Genomic DNA, 18,404 nt, shown 5'->3' with positions numbered 1-18,404 from the left:
ACCAGCTGCAATCAAGATGGACGCAACCTTGTATCTAGCAGAAAATGTGCTTAATGAGCGGAATCCGGTAAGCTTATATTGACTACTTACTTGTCTTGGTCATTCAGACGTCTAATGTTAAAGGAAGGTCACGTATCGTTCGTTAAGTCGCGCGCTCAAGGTCAACGCAAATCGCGCCAAACAGTATGGTTACCTGGGCTTCATTACCCCCAAATGGATGTGAATTTAACAGCCTTTACTAGAGTTTTATACGAATTTCATCGCAATGAAAACGCAAAGGAGCCTCAAAGTGTTCGCGCTACCTACGTCATTTCTGGCATTCAGAAACCTCGGGGAGCTGCGCCGGGCACAGACGAAGTAATGCAAAAACACCCTCGCATACGAAAATCGACGCCAAACCAGACTTCGACCACTTTGATTCCATATACCACATCCATTTTACTTGCTCGAGAGGAGGAATTGAATGGTAGGTTGACTACCAGGAACAACAACTATACCAAGTGCTAACGCAAAAACCTCAATGCCGCAGATGCGAAAGCAACATTCCTATCGATATCTACGATTCATGTCTATAGTCTTCAATCGGCAATACTCCAGGATCTGGACGTGCTAGTAGATGTCACAAAGGAAGCTCTGGCCGCTCATTCGCAGGATGACCCTTTGGAGTGCGGGAAACAGTGGGGCATGATCCAAAATAAGCATGTAATGGTATGTTCACTATTGTCTCTCGTTATCAAGACTAGAGACTGATAATACTTATAGCGAAGGACTGGAGCGGGTCCACCACCTCCAGCAGCGTCAGCACCGAAGACTGAGACAAAGTTCGTACCAAAGGTTAAGCCCGAGCCAACGGTGCCTGCCAAGCGACTTTTCCAGAAAGAGAATCCTGCCAAAGAAGAGTCTGGAGCATCAGACTCTAAGCCCGCGCCTTCTTCGGCCAATGATTCCGATGCACCTTCTAAATCAGCGAAGCCAGCTCCCAAGCATGCGAAGGGTAGTCTTTTTAGTTCCTTTGCCAAAGCTAAGCCGAAGACGAAAGCCACCCCAGCCCCCGACACAGTAAGTACATGGTTTTCTTATTAGAGATCGTTCGTCTATATTAATTTGTTGTTCTTAGGCGACATCCACTCCGGGTGAAGATAGTAAGTCGATTCCGAATGTTCGAGAACCCAAGAACGTTAGCTCACATCTCACAGTTGTACTTAATGATGCCTCCGATGGGGAAGAACAAGCAGAGCTATTCCCCGAGAGTAGCGAGAAACCAGCTAGTGCAATTCGCGAGACTAAAAAAGCACGCGAAGAGAAACTTAAACAAATGATGGAAGATGATGCCGATGGTATGTTTGATCGATAGATTATGGTTTTAACCTTACTAAGTGTTATTTAGATGAAGAAATGCCCGATGCAGACGACGAGGAGCCAGAAGAACCAGAGCGAGAACCAACTCCTGTGGAGCAACCACCGGTGGCCAAACCTGTGGAATTGAAAGAGGAGGTTACTGTTCAAGGTGGCCGCCGGCGGGGCAAGCGTCAAATCATGAAAAAGCGCACGGTCAAGGATGATGAGGGCTATCTAGGTAAGTTCCATCGCTATGGGGGGTCCGATCTCGCCGCTATACTAATGCAAGGGCAGTGACTCGGGAAGAGCCGACATGGGAATCATTCTCCGAGGATGAGCCGGCACCACCGAAGAAGAAGCCGACAGTCAATGTGCCTATACGCAAGGGTGCTAAGCCAGGACAAGGAAACATCATGTCGTTTTTTGGAAAACAATGAGTTTATTGGATACATTCTAAGATTGAGCAATGAGGTTATTCAGAGAGTTGATTACAATGTACAATAGACAGCCTGTAAAATCGAGTAGTACAAGAGCGAAGTAGAAGTAGAAAAGAGTAAACAAATGTCGATCACTCCGCTATTTCTCCGCATTTCTAGTGGAGACAGTGCAACCATGACCTTGGCCGATGTCACCTCGCCCAGATTTTCCCCGAGATGAAATTAATTGGAGAAAGAGAAGCTGCAGTCAAACCGTCGTAAAACTGTCATCAAACTCAAAAAGTCATAACCGGAGTCGAAGAATGCAGGTATCCCGGTCTGGTTGGGATCGACAACGGGGCTACAAAAAGCCCACGATCTCCCCTCTTCATCGTTTGGGGTTACTCATTTTCGTGCTGGGTTGTTTGTCTCTCTTGCTGTGAATTTGCCCGTCATGCCTATCTCCACGTTTCTCGCAGCGGGCCTTCTTGCCCTCCAGGTCAACGCGCTGCCTGGACGTGACAACCCCGCAATTGTACGTCGCGCCTGTCCAGACTACACAACTTATGCCGCGACACCGCAGTAAGTACTTGCCCCCGGAGTAACAACAATCAACTTACATTTCCCAGTGGTCCCTACAGTGGAGGCCCCTTGAATCTCCCGTTCCAGCGCCCTTCAGAGGCATGTCGCACCTTCTCTTCGTCGTCAGTCGAGAAGGTCATCGACGATGTTACATCGCGTCTGGTCGACAAGGACCTCGCGCAACTGTTTCGTAATGCGTATCCCAACACTCTCGATACAACAATCAGATGGCACGTAAACGGCTCCAGCAACGCCGTAAATAGCCAAAAGAGAAAGCGTGACACTTCAGATTGGAGCGGCTTGCAAACATTCATCGTGACTGGTGATATTAACGCGGAGTGGCTACGCGATTCTACCAATCAAGTGATGAACTACCAGAAGCTCGCATCTCAGGATAAGAGTCTTTACAATCTCATTCTTGGTGCGATTCGCACTCAAGCCGAGTTTGTAATCAAATCACCTTTTTGCGAGGCTTTCCAGGCTCCCTCTGTCAGTGGCATTGCTCCTGAGAACAACACCCAGATTGACACCGTGACCCCGACATACGATAAGTCTTTCGTATACGAGTGCAAGTATGAGCTTGATTCGCTGGCACATTTCCTCAAGATGGGCAGACAATTCTATGAGAATACCGGATCGACCGAGTTTCTCACAGATCGTTGGTTCACGGCGTTACAAACTCTACTCAATGTGATCGACGCGGAGTCACAACCTACTTTCAATTCCAAGGGCTCGTTCGTGCAGAATAAGTATACTTTCCAAAGACAAACTACCATTGGTACGGAGACTCTCACCCTTTCGGGTGAAGGAAACCCACTTAACAGTGGAACCGGCCTCATTCGAAGTGCGTTCCGACCAAGCGACGATGCCACCATTCTGGGATACTTCATTCCTCCTAACGCTATGATGTCTGTGGAGTTACAGCACATTTCCAAAGTTCTTAAGGCCGCCGGTGGTCATGATGACCTTGCTTCAGAACTACAGGACCGCGGCGAGAAGCTCGCTGCTGCTGTCCGCGAGCACGGAATTGTAAACAATGGCAAATACGGCGATGTTTACGCATTCGAGGTGGACGGGTATGGCTCGCGCATTATTATGGACGATGCGAATGTTCCTTCCCTTCTTTCGCTGCCGTATTTGGAATTCGTCAACCAGACCGACGAGGTCTATCAGAATACTCGCAAGATGGTTACCGATAAGCTTGGTAACCCTTACTATTTGGAAGGCTCTGCTTTCCATGGTATCGGTGGCCCACACAGTAAGTTTATAAAGATATATACTTTATTTGTCTGCTTTTCAAACGCTAACATGGATTATAGTTGGCCTTCAGAACGCTTGGCCAATGTCTTTGCTTATCCAGGCTCAGACCTCCGACAATGAGACTGAAATCATGGAATGCATTAACCTCGTCCGGGACGCTAGCTTGCTGGGTCTTATTCACGAATCCGTTAATGTCACTAATGTCAAGGACTACACTCGTCCATGGTTCTCATGGGCTAACTCTGTTTTCGCTCAGACCATTCTCAAGGTTGCTGCTGAAAAGCCACAACTGATCTTTGGAAAGGATGCTGAGCCTTATAATGTTTCTTAGAAGTCTTGTATGGCTTATTATGGTTTCATTCCTCGCTCTGTACCGTTGGAAGCTTACCTACTAAGGTTGAAGGAAAGTTCGCCTGTTTGTCAAAATGTTTCAAATGATACAATAAGTCAGGGTCATAGGGTAGTACCAAGAGGAAGTGTACAGAGACAGTTTTCCAACTTAGTTCCACTGACGATATCCCGACTTATCCAAATGAAGTTCAATCACTTTTTCCTGAACACTTCACTGGTCGGTCCAGAATATGTTTCTATGGGCTTCTTCTGATGCCAGAATCGGTCGTTTAAGGTTTCCACCTGTAACTTCAAATGTTCGGACGGCAAGCCACCGTGACTCGGGCCGTAGTAGCTTCGAGACCTCAAATTCTTCCAAATTCTTCGACTGGACAAATTTAAGAGGCGGCGCCAATGAAGACACCATCCCTGAGCAAAGGCGAGAACTGTGGAAGGACAACACGGAGTATATCAAAGACTTTTGAAAAAGCAGATGATATTAGAGCATTTATAGCGCCTTCACAAAATGGTGTTTTATTTCTCCCCAATATTTACTGAGTAGACTTGTTGCGGCAATTCGGCTTCCAAGAGGGAAGCCTAGGCCAGAGTGATTCTATGGGTTTTCTTCAAGCATGCAGTGATATGTTGTTTTCATAGTTGACTTCAATTATCAAAGCAAATATTTGAAGTAAAATCAGGAATCACTTCATGAACAGCCAACTAAATTGAGCCAAGTAAGCTGTTTTTGTTTGGTTTTTTATAGATTCTTTCGTATTAAAGGACAAAATTTTCTTCTTTACAGCAAATAAGCATGACAGGTAGACCCACTTCGGTGCATATGACCGTTTGCCAACGCGCACCCTATCGAGATAGTCGGTCTCTATACAAACAAGTCTGCGAGCAATTGCTGTATTTACTCTGGAATGAGTCTCTCGAATTGGTCTAAAAGCCTGTTTCCTATATATAATGTTAAATATTCAAAAGAATTGTTGTATAAACTATAGATATGTGTATAAATCTATTTACCCAGCTACCCAACTTGAATCGGACCATGGCCATCCATCAGTACCCAAATCGGATTTAAGCATTGGAGGAATATTAAATGAATACGCGGAGGCTACGGAAGAAAATCCAGAAAGCACGGTAGTGTAGAGGATATGGTGCCAGTGGCTAAAGCCATGAGAAGGGTTCCGGAAAGGATAGATTTGAACATCTTGGAGACTATGAGATGTTCATATTAGTCAGTATATGATAACAACGGATTTCAGATCAGTGAATTGCCTGAAAAGCTTCACAGGCTTTTGGATTTACAGTATTGAGCTGTTTGGATGTGTAGATGAATGGATGTGGTTGATGTCTATCCTTCTTGGAGCAGAAGACGTTTTGGCACTCTTTATATACCCACCATTCGTGGTCGATGGTCACTAGTGGTGTAGTCTGCTACGCCCCCCCTGCCTCTAGAAAGTAATCTTTCTATCCCAAAAATCTTTACAGAAATTGTAGAGAATTTAAATCTACTCATAAGCTAATGGCTGTAGCCTAATAATATGAGATCATACACTGGATTAGAAAAGTAAGACAGTGAACGCACAATAATCCTCCCCACAACTATCTAATGGCCCCCAGATTGGACCATTTTGGCTGGAACATTGGAGCTAACGATCCCTGTATGCAAATTTTGCCATTGAACCTTTCCTTTGAGAAATCTTGCAGCAGAGTAATGGCCTCTCTCTTCTGCCGCTGCGACAGCACGGATGACTTGTCTTTGAAGGGGGCCTTGAGCGACGTTCCCTTCAAAAACCAAAAGCTGTATCATATCAAGGCGGCCATTCTCTGCAGCCAAGACTAAAGCTGATTTATGATCATCGCCAAGGTTTGGTTTATAGATAGTAGCGCCTTGATCAAGGAGCTGGCGGGCAATTCCTATGAAACCATTCGTCGCAGCTATTTGAAGTGCGTCTGCTCCATTTATTCCGGCAGGCTTGTCATTGGGATCAGCTCCTGCTTCGAGAATAATCTTTGTCAGATCCATGTTGCCGCTTTTAGTAGCAAGCTGTAGGGCGGTTGCACCGTTGACAGGAGCGGGAGGCTCATTGACGTCTGCGCCAGCTTCAAGTATCAATTTCACGAGATCCATGTTGTTTGATTTAACTGCTTGTTGAAGAGGTGTGTATGTCCAATCCAGGTCGTCACTACTGGTATTTAGATTGATGCCAGTTGCAATTAGTCTCCGAACCAATGAGATATCCTGCAACTCAATTGCAGCGATGACTGCGTCGTTACTTATAGCCACGCCGGCGTTGAGCAAGTAAACGACAATCTGCATGTTATTGCACCGTATGCTAGCTAAAAGCGCACAGCCAATCTCTATTGGAGTCCAAGGCGCTTTCTCCAAAACTGCTTTCAATAGAGAGAAATTGCCAATCTTTGTTAGTACTTCAAGAAGAGAGGATTGAGGCATTGCGGTCGGAAGATTCCACCAATCAGTCGTATCTTCAACTTCCTCAGGGATTATGTTAGAGCTTGGCCAGGTGACTAGTCCCTTTGGGCTGAATCCAGCCTCCAGCAGCAGATACATGAGGGCGTCTTTCTTCGCTCGAACTGCTATAGCCATGGCAGTAGGTGCTGAGAAACGAGACTTCAATGTCCCAATAAGCTCTTGAACAAGTGAAACGTCACTCGTTACGCATGCCTGCCAGACAATGGTGCTGAGCTCACTTTGGTGACATAGGAGCCCCGCGTTTGATGAGAACATTTGCAAGATCCAGATTCTTTCTGTAAAGCGCAGCATCTAATGGAGATTTGCAATGTGGAAAAATAGGTGGTGATGCTGTTAGCCATTGTTCTTTTTTCCGGCAAGGTTCAATGGCATGATCTACAGATATGCGAGGTAGAAGAAGGCGGACCAGATTTTCATCTTCTGCTAGAATCGCATTGATCAAGATCATATGTCCGTTGGTCGATAAAATACTTGAAAGTACTCCCAAGTGATCGAGCAACGTCACGGTCGGAATATCGAGATTCAAAGGGGCCTGTCTTCCAGAAACTGGAGCACCAGCAAGCCTAAGTAGACGAGGCACATCGCAGCTGTTTTTCTGAAGCATACTTTGGAGAAATCTTTCAACACTGTCGCATTCGATGCCATTTATAAAAAGGCCTGACTGCTTTGCAAGAGCCAATACCTCGAGCAACTCATTTGAATTTTTATGCTTCCAGTGCCACATAACCTGGAGGGAGAGGAAGTTCTGCATAGCAAACGAGCTTACGCTATCCCCTGCATCGAAAAGCATTCGGTATATTGACATTCCTTGCTGAACCTGGGCTCTTTCAATGAGGGTCGTTTCGCGATTATCTGACTTGAGTCTGAAATTATTCGCAGCCTCTATATGTGCGCCTGCACTTAATAAAAGGCGAACTGATTCGACGTGGCAATTAGAAACAGCGGGTACTAGATGAGGAATAAACCCATCTACCCCAAGAGGAAACTTGATGTTTGCAGATGATTTGAGCAAAACACGCATGGCTTCCGCATGGCCATGTCCAGAAGCCAATCCTAAAGGTGTCGTGCGGAACAAATCTCCTTCAAACACAATAACATGTTCAAAATTCGGATTTGCACCACGCCTGAGCAACATTTCTACCATGAATTGATTCCCGATTGATGCTGAATACCCCAAGGGGTTACTTTTGGGTTCTTCGGGGTATCAAACACCGTGTCCACATCAAGGCCAGCAGTATCCAAAAGTAATTGTAGAAGTCTGATATCTTGGCAAGTGACAGCGTGAATCAAGTCCAATGCCCTGGCTCTGGCCCCTCTTATCAGAAGAAATTCGGCCACTCGGTAGTGTTTGGCTCTCACGGCAATAGAAAGAGGCGACTGGTGCTTATAGCTGTTTATATTCGCCTTGAATGAAAGCAAAAGAAGACTCAAATCTATGCAATCATTCTCATTTTGCACTTGGGCAGCAAATTCGAGTGGTAAAATAAGCCGAGGGTTTGATTCATCTCCAGACTCATTAAGGCATGGTAAAAAGACAGGCCTGTTGGGACTGATACCTACCCGCATAAGAATGCAGAGTACTGGAATGTTGACACAGCTAAGAGCAACATCAAATATTCTCTCCACGATTGCGCTCTCCGTAGGCTGCCCTCTTAGCAAAGACCTCATGTTATGCTCGCTGAGAAAGTCGGTCATTGAAAGCATCTCCAGGATGTGTATATGAGCCTGTTTGGCTGGACGAATGGAGACTGCGCACGGATCATATAGCTCCAAGTGAATTTTATTCGACAGGAAAAACATCAACAGACGAATACATTCAGGGAAGTTAGTTCTCGAGGTGTTTATGAGGTTCGTTGCGAGGGAGATATTCTGGCCATCGTATTCCTCTGGCAATAGTACATTCAGTACTGAAGATATTCTTGGGATACTCTGAACCTGTGTTTCAAACGGATTTGAGCCCTTGGCCAACAAGGAGTCCAGCATATAGACCATCGTGTTTATGATCTTCGATTGGTATAATTCATTTTGGGTGGAGACTGGAGCATTCCCTGGGTCTCAGCTTTGTTGAAACTTCTGTCCGCGCATGGATAGCAAATGCATGATACTCACAATTCATACGAATGGGAAATCCTCGAGAGTATTCAAACGATGGAAAATTAGGCTGCAACCGGTTATTCAACGTGAATGGTATAGGTGTGCGTATTTCCACCCCAAGAGGTGTTTTGGGAAATGGATCTATAGCAAGTCAACTAATCAGATACTGGATTTAAAACAATTTTCAGTGCAAAACATACCTTCTTGAAACTTGGCAATTGTGGATTCGAAGCCTTGACGGCCAATTTCATACCTCACTTTCTTGGGAGATTGGAGCACACCATTGATATAGACTTGACTGTCCTTCCCACTCTCCCGTTTCCTTTTCTCCATCTGTCGCTTTATGTATCTCCATTCTGCAGCACCCATAGGATACTTCTTGAGCCCCCATTCTCTAAACTTGTATTCATATTGCCCCTTTCTAGGTTTCATCAGCTTTGGGCTCAAAAAATGTCAACGGATGGAGTCATACTTCTTGTGGAATCCATAGGTCGTATCCATGATGTTCATCGTCTCTTTAAGAGTCCTGCCTTCTTGTAGATAAAGACGTTCTATAGTCGCCCTATAGGCATCCCAGTCTGAAACTGATTCCATGTGGCTCGTTTTAACGAAAACGGTAGAGGCTTTAGCAAGTGCAGGAGGGTAGATTCATGACTTATATCATTTCAAATAGTTGAAACAGTGTGATGAGTGAATGTTTTCCATCTCATGTGATGGTTATTCTAGCCCATGGATAGCCTGAATCCCCTGAGGCTTTTTCGATATATTTGAGATTTTGACCTCCACCAATAAAAATCGCCATGAAGATGGCCATGAGGTTGTTAATGGGGTGAAATGGGGAAAGCAGGTGCAGCCCCCAAGATACGGTGGATCTCGCGTCTCGCCTGTGATTCGCCTACGTCAAATCTCATAGCTTGAACCCACATCCTTGAAATGACAAATGGCGTCGTAGATCGTTTACTTAACCGGATAGTAAGAATGTGGTCGTCGAATTCATAAAATTCAGTATGAAGAGGTTAACTCAATTCCAAAAGATTGACATAAATACTCCCTACATTGGTCTTCAAAAGTGCTCCTGTAAAAAGCCACCAACTGCATTACTGACACATACCAGCATGGTCGCTATCATCTCTTAGTACGGTCCTACTACCCTTTGTCTCACTCCTCTAGGTCGGGAAATCTATGTAAAAGGGTGCGGGGCTTCTTTCGGTGGAATTCTTCTGAGCAGGCTCAGACTGGGGCTCTGCCGAAAGAGCCTCATGATCAAGGCGATCCGCAATATCCTCACACTCTTCATCAAGGCGATCAGCAAGATTGTCTAATGCAGTATATCAGTTAGTGATGAGAATGATAGGAGCAGATGTTATCTCGACTTACTCTGAGCCTCAGAAGCCTGTATGCAATGCCGCTCTACCCACCAGCGGGGAGTGGGGTTGACTCCAGAAACACAGGGAGACTGGGGATCAGGCTAGTCTGTCTTTTCTCCGGGTCTGTGTTCTCTCGTCCAACCTTTCCATTTGTTAAACCAGCCCTGGGTTTCATCTGGGAACTGGAAGGAATGAGAATCATTCCTAGAAAGAGAAAGATTAGAGGTGTTTCGGAAGGCAATAGGGGATTCAGCATACTTAAAAAAGTGTGCCAGGCATGAGCCGATGGATCAAAAGCGTATTCATGCACGCACATCCAATTTCCCTGGGCCAGAACGTCAAATCTTTGCATGTACCTTGCAGAATCGAAACTCCTCACCTCTTCATCCAAGTTACAATCGACAACCTGATAAGCTCCAAATCGATCAAACCCAGTGATATTCCTACCATAACGGAGAGACTCACGTCTCACTTGAGGCATGAGTCGATTGTCTGGATTTGCATTTTTCTGGTACATAATTAGGGGCCCATGTCTCATTGTTTTAGCAGCCATATTTACGAACCCTGTCTGTATACGACAAAAAGGCGTCCATGGGCGAAGAAAACATGGTAGCTCAACCTTGTAGTAACCCTGGAAAGTCTTCACTTATAATGACAAGGTCAACAGGAATGATCGGGCTCGATGGGTGATGAGAGAGAAAAAAATCAAAATAATGATTGATGGTAAGTGAAATAGAGTGCGGCAGTGATCTACGTAAAAGAGAGGATAGTGGAGTTCTCATCCAAGTACAGTCTGTACATAGAAAAGGAACGCCACCCACTCTCACTAGTAAAGCACCTATAAAGAGATCTTGAATATCCGTTTTTAGAACAACTTTCTTGGGTGGTTCGCTTTCGGCTCATGAAAGTATGTCTAATGTAATATGATATCTTGAGGTCAATATTGCAAAGCTAGGTTCGGTGATGTTGCGAGGAGTATGGTTCCAACATTTGGGAGGTCTTTATGATTGGCAGTGCAAACGGGCCCTGGTGGTCTTAGTAACAGCTCTAGTTTGTTGAAATTCAAAGATTTATTCAAACAAAGGGGTTTATCCCCAGTATATATATGTACAGGACAGAAAAGAAAATTTATATCAGCACTCGTCGTAAGCCCTCAGTTCCACCAAGGACTCTCCTGCCAGTAACAGGACATCTTCCCTTACCACTCTCCCATTTCCCGCCTCGCTTGCGAGAACTCTTATCTCCAGAATCGTGTCCATCCGAGGTCTTCATATCGTCATCATCGCCCGTAATTTCCTCCTCCCAAGCTGCACCTGCTCCTTCTCCGTTCATAAAATCCAATTGGCGCTGATGCTCTCCATTAAGCCAGTGGAATATACAGACATAACAAAAGACGTATCCTGTTTGGCAGGCTGTCGGGTTTGCAAGGCTATTCAAGCAGACGGGGCAAGTATTTGCGCTCGACGTCTCAGCAGGTGGTAGAGGAACTGTGAAAATGGGAAGGTAGGATGTAGCTGAGATAGGTGGTTGGTGGCGACGAGGTGCTTTAAGCGCAGATTTCAGATCCGTTGCCGACTTCTTCTCGAGCTCGGCGGCTTGCTTCTTCTCTTTTTCTTCTTGGCTGGCCTTTCGTCGTTCGGCTGGGTTGGTGAGTCCTGAGACGACGGGTGCTGGGAGATCAAGCACTTCGGTCGCCTTGCGGGCTAATTGTCGTGAAAAGTCACTGGCATGCCACCACTCCAGGAACTTCAAGGCAAAGATAGACGCGGGAAGGAAGTAGCGTAGAGAGGTAAGAAGTTGTGGGTAGAGGTTTTGTGGACTGAGAAGACCTAGAAGACCAGAGCCAGGGCGCTGGGATCTGTTACCACCAGGGGCAGGCTTGGGGTCTAACACAGCAGCGATAGCCCGGTGATCCGCGATTCCAAGGCGGCGGATACGCGTTCCAATGAGCCAGAGAAAGGGAGAAGAATACTTGGTATTATCAAAAAGATAGGCAAGGTTGAATGCCAAAACAGAGAAGTAGTAAGCCGCATTCACTGATGGGTATACATTTCGTAGGAACCACTTGTAGTAGTGGAAGATGCGCTGACGCACTGTTGGACGCGGTGGCAGATCATCGCTGGGGTTATATCGGGGACCACCGCTCATGATAAGCGATGCTTGCGGAGCAGCGTGTATATCATATCCTTCGTCAAGCTTCCGCTTCAAGTAGGGGATACCGACCATGATAAGAAGGTTCTTCCATACATCGGCCGAGTGCAGTTTGAGGGCATCGCGGACGGGGCCACCAGCGCCGACCTGAGCGCGTGGGATCTCGCCATTCTTTGTGCGTAAGACACGTTCGCGCTTTAGTGAATAGAAGTTTTCTGTGAATGAACCGCCGAATGTGCGAAGATAATAGCGCTCGACGACTAGAGAAAGGAGGGCATAGACCTCGTCATAGGAATTGAGGATTCGGAGTAGGTATCTTGGATGGCGGTGTGTCGCGACAGCAAGCAAATATCGGAGGGATGGGGGAAGTAGGTCGGACAATTGCTGTTCAGCAAGGAGTTCTATGTGCATACAGTACCCCGGTCAGTGATTCCATCTCGATATTGGGAGTTCCCCGGGGAGTTGCTTTCCCCGCCTAGGCGCGTTGTCCAGACTTACCGAATAGCGATGGCTTGTGCTCATCGAACTCTTGTTGAAGACTAGGTAGATACTCCATTTTCAGGAGTACCGATCATCCTCAACGTCAGCAGTGTGTTGATGGGGAGGAATGGTGGATTAGGGAGTGCTACGGATTGGAGATGGCGGGCGGAGGTCCTATCCCCCATGGCGGCCGGATCCAGTGATCAGCAGCCGAGGCTCAACTTCCCCGAGCGGGAACCCTGGAACTACATACATCTGACAAATAATTGACCAAGTATCATAGAATAGATGTTGTTCTCTGCTTTTTTCTCGCTAATATACAATTACTATACACTATTTTATGATACATGTTGATTTTACTCCATCATTTCGTCCGCCTGTTCAAGAGCCCGCTGGCATTGGTACCACAGATGCGTGAAGTAACTGGGATTCACGTCCGCAGATCGGTATTGGATCTCCGGGTCTGCGATCAGAATACAGCGCATGATCTCAGTAACTATCGGCCCCTGTAAGATGATTGGTATCATTTCTCGGCTCATCATGGGGACCCATGCCGAAAGGCAGTCTCGAACATGTCGCTCTTCTCCGAGATCGGCATGTAGTCGAAACATTTGGGTATAGTCCTCTTGCGTGCGAGGAGCATTCTTCAGAGGAAACTGTCGCCACAACTTCCAAAACCCATCGTAATCCTGACAGATAAGTTGGACGAACATAAGCTTACGCGCCTCTGTCTCGTCGAATGAAACTTGAGCATTTGCAATGATCTTAGCAAGACGAGTTAACATCTGCCGTTGTTCATTCGCCTCTTGATCGGCCTCTCCTAACGACGGGGAAGGCGCCGATGGCATAGCTGCAGCAGTATAGAGCAAATTGAAAACTCTCAGGTTCATAATTTGGGCACCACGCAAACTCAGGCGTTCAAGAACTTGCAGGGCAAGTTCAATGTCGGCTTTGAGTAAAAATGGCACGGATTCAGGCAAGGTACTGTTATTGAGACGCGGTGTCAACAAAGCAGCAACGACATCGAAGCCGAGTTCGTCGGATACTATGGTTGGTGCTTCAGTAACGTCGTCAAGCACCTGATTGAATGTGCTGACAAGGGAATGTTTGCTATATCCAGGGTGCTGTCGGGATACTGCAATTGTGGATAGTCTCAGTCGTAATTTAGCGCTTTCCTGAGATGTGGCGTTGTCTGGTAGGGTGTCATATATGACCCGTAGAAAATCTGTTGATTGGAAATCCTCAGGACCGGTACCAAGCGCAATGCGAGCATCCTCATGGGGGGACTCAGCTAACTTTTTTATCAGGGGCTGGACGATCGTTTCAAACGCAGCCGCCTCGGATGTTGAATAATCCTTAGTTGACTCATCGAGTTCTGCGCCTTCATTGTTCTCGGTAGCTGCAGTACGCTCTGTGTGAAGACCTCTGCGCTGGCCGCCAAATGACCCTGTACTACCGACAGCAGGACGTGAACTCGGTGAAGTAGCAGTAACAGGAGCATCATCTGAGGCAGGTTGAAGTCTGCTACGCTCAGCTCGATCCAAGGTCGCCTGCCATAGACCATCTAGATCAACGTCGGCTCTCTTTTCTTCGGTGAAAATTTGCACCACAACGCTAGTCCCGATGTCAAGCTGACCAAACCCTTCAAACCCAGCCTCGCTCAATGAAGCCTTTTCAGAGCCCTTGTCGACAGTCCCCAAATTCACGCAGATCCAACCTGTAGTAATACCGTCATCCTTCTCATCGACCATTGTGCCCGCGTGGCTAGCAGCACGAGCCCGCTTAGCCTTACGTCGAAGCTTGATCTTCAGCTCATTTCGACCCAACAATCCATCGGCATGCGGTGAAAGCTTGTAGTTCTTCCGTGCCCATCGACACAACCGATCAGCTGAAACATTTAGATGTTTCACGCTGCGAGCAGTACCAACAATCATGATAACATTAGCACCCAAAGCTGCCGGTGTATCAAGACCGCGTAAGTCGAAAAGTTTCAACCCATCTAGACCGATGTCTTTGTACGTGTACTCGAGTAGTGTCTGAAGCATTTCCGGTGAGTTTTCTGGGAGTGTTGGGATGTGGTCTCCGGTTACAGGGCGGAATTCTTTGACTGGAGCCTCTTCCTGGAGATACCAGGGAACATGAGATGCGGTTTCCTCATTTATTTCGATCTCGACTTCGGCCTCGGCCTCTGGCGCTGTTTCCACAGCTGGCGAAAAGGTGATATCTGCAGGGTTCGTAATAGGGGGTCGATCCGATCGCAATGGCGCTATCACGGAGAAAGACCTGGTGGTCAAGTTGGGGCGCGTAGGATATCGGTATCGAGGGAGTGGTACCCCCGATACAGCAAGAAATGAACGAAGTAATTCATTGCGACACGACTGGCATGTAGCCCCTCGTAGTAGAGCTCTACTCATGACTGATGGGGTGATTTGGCACGCGACATGCGGAAATCTTTCTTCGGAGAAGCACCGCAGCGATAACCAATGCAAACGAATCAAAAATGATGAATCATCAATAAGGCACCAAGGCGCCAATTTGTTTGACTAGGGTGCTAACTTACTACATTGTTACAACTGGTAGGTTTGTTCACTAGAGTATATTTTTGGGAAATAATATTATCGAAATACGAGTAATATCAAAGCCCTATAAATGCGAGAAGAGGGGCCTAGGAACTACCTCCACTTCGATAGTTGAAGGGTTGACATATAGGAACTAAGGCATTTATAGACGGAATGATCACAGAACAAACATGGATATCCTAAATAACACCGAATGAGGTAGAATGTACACAGATACCCCGACTCCTTGATGACGGATCCTTTAGAGTAATATGGAAAAAAGATCAAAAGATCTTGCCCAACACCCTCTTCGCATCATCTCCAAAAGTATTCTCTTTCTTCGCCTGGACAACATCATTCTGCACAAAGCGTCTCCGTACAGCAGCTGGCTTGACTTCCTTTGCTTCCGAATCTTGTCCTAAGGCCTCCAATTTCCGCTTCCGCTTCTCCTCATTCTTCTTCGCCATACCATCAGCGACTCGGCCAGACTCAACACCCTCCACAAACACCTTTTCTTCCCTTCGGGCCCTAGCATCCTCTGCCCGTTGGCGTGCGTCCCTCGTGTGGCGCTCATTATTGATCTGCAGGTTCAAGTTAGCAGGAAATCATTTTAATATCCATGTATTGTAATGTCCAACATACCTGATCTGTCAAATTTGCCCATGTGAATCCCTTCAAGTACTTCATCACCCAGACATCATCATGGTAGTATCCACCCTAAGCATTATATTATTAGCGAAGAACGGCCGTATCTTGAATAGTATTGCAAACCTTTTTACCGCCCACAATATTGGCATTCATCGTCTCAGCACAAATCTTCGCCTGCTTCTTCGGAAGCTCAATCCATCCTTCTCCAAAAAGCTTACGCTTATTCGACTTCGCCTGCTTCGTAGCCTTGTTGGTAATAAGCGGTGATAAGAAGACCTTCGATACAGGAGCAAAGCCATAGCTTTCAATCTTATTTTTCAGCGCCATGGGCTTCATATACGGTGGTAACGAGCTGAGATAGATAACGCCGAGCTTTTTCGGTTTCTTAGGCGCTTTGAGGGGCTTGATAGAGGGTGTTTTTGACTTTGTTGTATCGAGGTATGTGTCGCTTTCACCGAGAGCCTTGATATCGGAATCGTTCTCTTCGTCACCTTCTGTAATTGCGTCGTCGCCTGGAGTATTGTCTGATTTGCGGCCCTTCTTGCTTTTAATCTTTGATCGGGACTCGTCTTCCTCGAGTTCGTCCTCGGAGTCCTCCTGCTCGCTTTCTAGACCGAAGAAGTCATTCTTCTCTGCTGTTCTTCTGCGCTTCACGGCGCGGCCTTTTGTTTCTGGCGCATTCTCTTCAGAGTCGTAGCCCTTAGCGTTGTCCGACTCGTCGTCGCTTGGCAGGTCGTGGAGGTCATGTTTTCGTGCTGACATGGTGGGCGAAGGGGATAGAAGCACAGTAAAGGCTTTAAGTGCGATTAGGAATGCTGTACACTTTTCCTCTGGCACGGAAAAAGTAAAGCGTTCCTTATATTGTTGATTTAGAAAAAGGAATGGCGGAATTAAAGATCTCCGCATGGAACTTTTTTTTCTTTGCGGCGAAACCGTGGTCCGTGCACTCCGACCGTTAACTCGCGATTTGGAGAATAAGTGTATGTCACGTGCTCATATATTACGATCCACAAGGCATAGAAACTACAAATGAGATTTTATGATATCAGGAAATAAACCTTTAGAAAGATATGTAGTTAGAAGCCTATATTTCCATGTGAGCTATGCTAAGCTCCTTCAATGCTGAAAGGTAAGAAAAGAAAAGGACAATCCAGGTAGATATCCACGAACGCCAACAGTGGGAATCATATACAAATGCCGAATATTGAATAAGTATAAACAAGTCGATCTATCGCCAGGGATATATGAAATATGCAGCGGATCACAAAAGAGAAAGAAGAGAAAAGCTAAAGCAAGGGGGAAAGCAACCGAGCGAGTTTTGGCGAATAGGAGGGATAAACATCAAACTAGATGCCCAGCGACCATTTCAATCGCTCGTAAACGAAGAAACTGGTGGCGGTCATTGGGACAATCTTGATATAGCCGATTGTTAAGCCGACGAAGAAGCCGCGGAATCCACGCTCTAAGAAGACCGTGCGTCCAGTCTCGACAATTCCGAGACGGCGGCCATCGCCAACAGCTCCGCCAACCTGCATTCGCCGACGGATAACCTCGAGAGGATATGAGAATGTCTGAGAGACAAGGCCAGATACTGCACCCGAGAACAGCTCCGCGGCGGCTGTAAGTTGAAGTCGCCGAGGGCCTTTCTTATGTGATTTTGCTTCCGATCCGGGGATTGTTGTGTACCGTTCTACGCTACGGTGGCGAAGCCAGTCACCAACCGTATCGTGAGTGAGGAACGACATACCTGCATAGGGAAGCATGCCAAGGAGTGTCGGTACGAAGCCGCGATAAAAGTTTGCGATACCTGATCGAGGTACGACGGCGTTTACTGTTGAGGAAACGGTTTCGGCTGCGGCGACTGTGGAAGGGGGCGGTTGCGATGCGGATGATGCGGCTACGGCTGCAGGGTCTGTGGAGGGAGGAGTAATTCGTTCACCGTATATCTGGCGGCAAATATCTAATAATGACGATCGCGATGATTTCTTCGTCTCGAAAGCAAGTCGAACGCGAACCAATTCTAGCGGGTATGTGAAAAAGACGGACGTGATTCCTGCTATGCTACCGGACACCAAGCGGCGTATCGCGGTTTCTTTATCGTGTGAGGGTATCATGGCAGCGCGGATCTGTTCATAGGCGAGGAATTTGATGGCGGCGTAAGGGAAGATTCGGAGAAGGGTGGCGGAATGGCCTTTGTAAAGACCGCGAGCACCTTCATAGCGCTTGATGTCCCTGATGGCAGCAGCAAGGCCTGCCCAGCTACCGGTGTATTTGGCGAACTTCGGATTTGAGGCCTGGAAAAGAATCTTGACACGGTCAAGTGGCGCTACAACTGTTTTAGCCTATAATAGTGATCAATCTCGGAATTAGTACATTGCCGCACTTGTTGCTTTGTTCATGCCCGGCACGATCGAGCATCTTCGCACACTTACCGCACAGCCAGCCAATCCTCCAGCTAGACCGCTCCGCAGAACATAGTCCAAGCTGCGCTTCTTCACTGTCCCATTCTTATTCGGTCCATCCCCGCTGGTAGTGGGGAGAATCTTTCCCGCCGTATCGCCTGCAATCGCGGCCGAGGATCGTGGATGTGCGATCTCACTCATCTGCGGAATGTGGTATTGAGACGCTCCGTGACAATGCAAATTGAAGTATTCGACTAGAAGATAGCGTTTTCTAGATG

The 18,404-nt window shown here is 46.8% G+C and overlaps 8 protein-coding genes across 8 annotated transcripts; 2 read left to right on the top strand and 6 right to left on the bottom strand.

Annotated features, from left to right (window-relative positions):
- Positions 1–16: 16 nt before the first annotated feature.
- On the top strand, positions 17–1,775 carry N7478_013106 (uncharacterized protein; the record flags this gene model as incomplete). Its single annotated transcript, XM_056929316.1, has 9 exons — positions 17–67; positions 128–183; positions 243–466; positions 530–708; positions 763–1,059; positions 1,118–1,142; positions 1,197–1,337; positions 1,388–1,576; positions 1,633–1,775. The coding sequence occupies 9 exons, from the start codon at positions 17–19 to the stop codon at positions 1,773–1,775; spliced, it is 1,305 nt and encodes a 434-aa protein (XP_056772678.1).
- A 433-nt stretch (positions 1,776–2,208) lies between these two features.
- N7478_013105 (glycoside hydrolase family 125 protein) lies at positions 2,209–3,927 on the top strand (the record flags this gene model as incomplete). Its single annotated transcript, XM_056929315.1, has 3 exons — positions 2,209–2,336; positions 2,384–3,594; positions 3,656–3,927. 3 exons carry the CDS (start codon positions 2,209–2,211, stop codon positions 3,925–3,927), a joined length of 1,611 nt encoding a protein of 536 aa, XP_056772677.1.
- Positions 3,928–5,538: 1,611 nt separating this feature from the next.
- Positions 5,539–7,561, bottom strand: N7478_013104 (ankyrin repeat domain-containing protein; the record flags this gene model as incomplete). Its single annotated transcript, XM_056929314.1, has 2 exons — positions 5,539–6,717; positions 6,833–7,561. 2 exons carry the CDS (start codon positions 7,559–7,561, stop codon positions 5,539–5,541), a joined length of 1,908 nt encoding a protein of 635 aa, XP_056772676.1.
- A 2,125-nt stretch (positions 7,562–9,686) lies between these two features.
- Positions 9,687–10,404, bottom strand: N7478_013103 (uncharacterized protein; the record flags this gene model as incomplete). Its single annotated transcript, XM_056929313.1, has 3 exons — positions 9,687–9,838; positions 9,939–10,091; positions 10,353–10,404. 3 exons carry the CDS (start codon positions 10,402–10,404, stop codon positions 9,687–9,689), a joined length of 357 nt encoding a protein of 118 aa, XP_056772675.1.
- A 611-nt stretch (positions 10,405–11,015) lies between these two features.
- On the bottom strand, positions 11,016–12,594 carry pex12 (ubiquitin-protein ligase peroxin 12; the record flags this gene model as incomplete). Its single annotated transcript, XM_056929312.1, has 2 exons — positions 11,016–12,439; positions 12,537–12,594. 2 exons carry the CDS (start codon positions 12,592–12,594, stop codon positions 11,016–11,018), a joined length of 1,482 nt encoding a protein of 493 aa, XP_056772674.1.
- Positions 12,595–12,874: 280 nt separating this feature from the next.
- N7478_013101 (RsfS/YbeB/iojap family protein) lies at positions 12,875–14,932 on the bottom strand (the record flags this gene model as incomplete). Its single annotated transcript, XM_056929311.1, has 1 exon — positions 12,875–14,932. The coding sequence occupies one exon, from the start codon at positions 14,930–14,932 to the stop codon at positions 12,875–12,877; it is 2,058 nt and encodes a 685-aa protein (XP_056772673.1).
- Positions 14,933–15,360: 428 nt separating this feature from the next.
- Positions 15,361–16,486, bottom strand: N7478_013100 (RNA-binding ATPase activator ESF2; the record flags this gene model as incomplete). The annotated part of the gene is made up of 3 exons (XM_056929310.1): positions 15,361–15,657; positions 15,719–15,793; positions 15,848–16,486. 3 exons carry the CDS (start codon positions 16,484–16,486, stop codon positions 15,361–15,363), a joined length of 1,011 nt encoding a protein of 336 aa, XP_056772672.1.
- Positions 16,487–17,070: 584 nt separating this feature from the next.
- On the bottom strand, positions 17,071–18,327 carry N7478_013099 (coenzyme A transporter; the record flags this gene model as incomplete). The annotated part of the gene is made up of 2 exons (XM_056929309.1): positions 17,071–18,066; positions 18,157–18,327. 2 exons carry the CDS (start codon positions 18,325–18,327, stop codon positions 17,071–17,073), a joined length of 1,167 nt encoding a protein of 388 aa, XP_056772671.1.
- Positions 18,328–18,404: the final 77 nt, after the last annotated feature.

The sequence above is a fragment of the Penicillium angulare genome, assembly GCF_028827245.1.
Source record: "Penicillium angulare strain IBT 27051 chromosome Unknown utg000012l_segment0_segment0, whole genome shotgun sequence".
In the NCBI taxonomy this organism is placed as follows: domain Eukaryota; kingdom Fungi; phylum Ascomycota; class Eurotiomycetes; order Eurotiales; family Aspergillaceae; genus Penicillium; species Penicillium angulare.
Note: the sequence above shows the minus strand (reverse complement) of the source record. Positions and strands in the feature narration are given on the sequence as shown.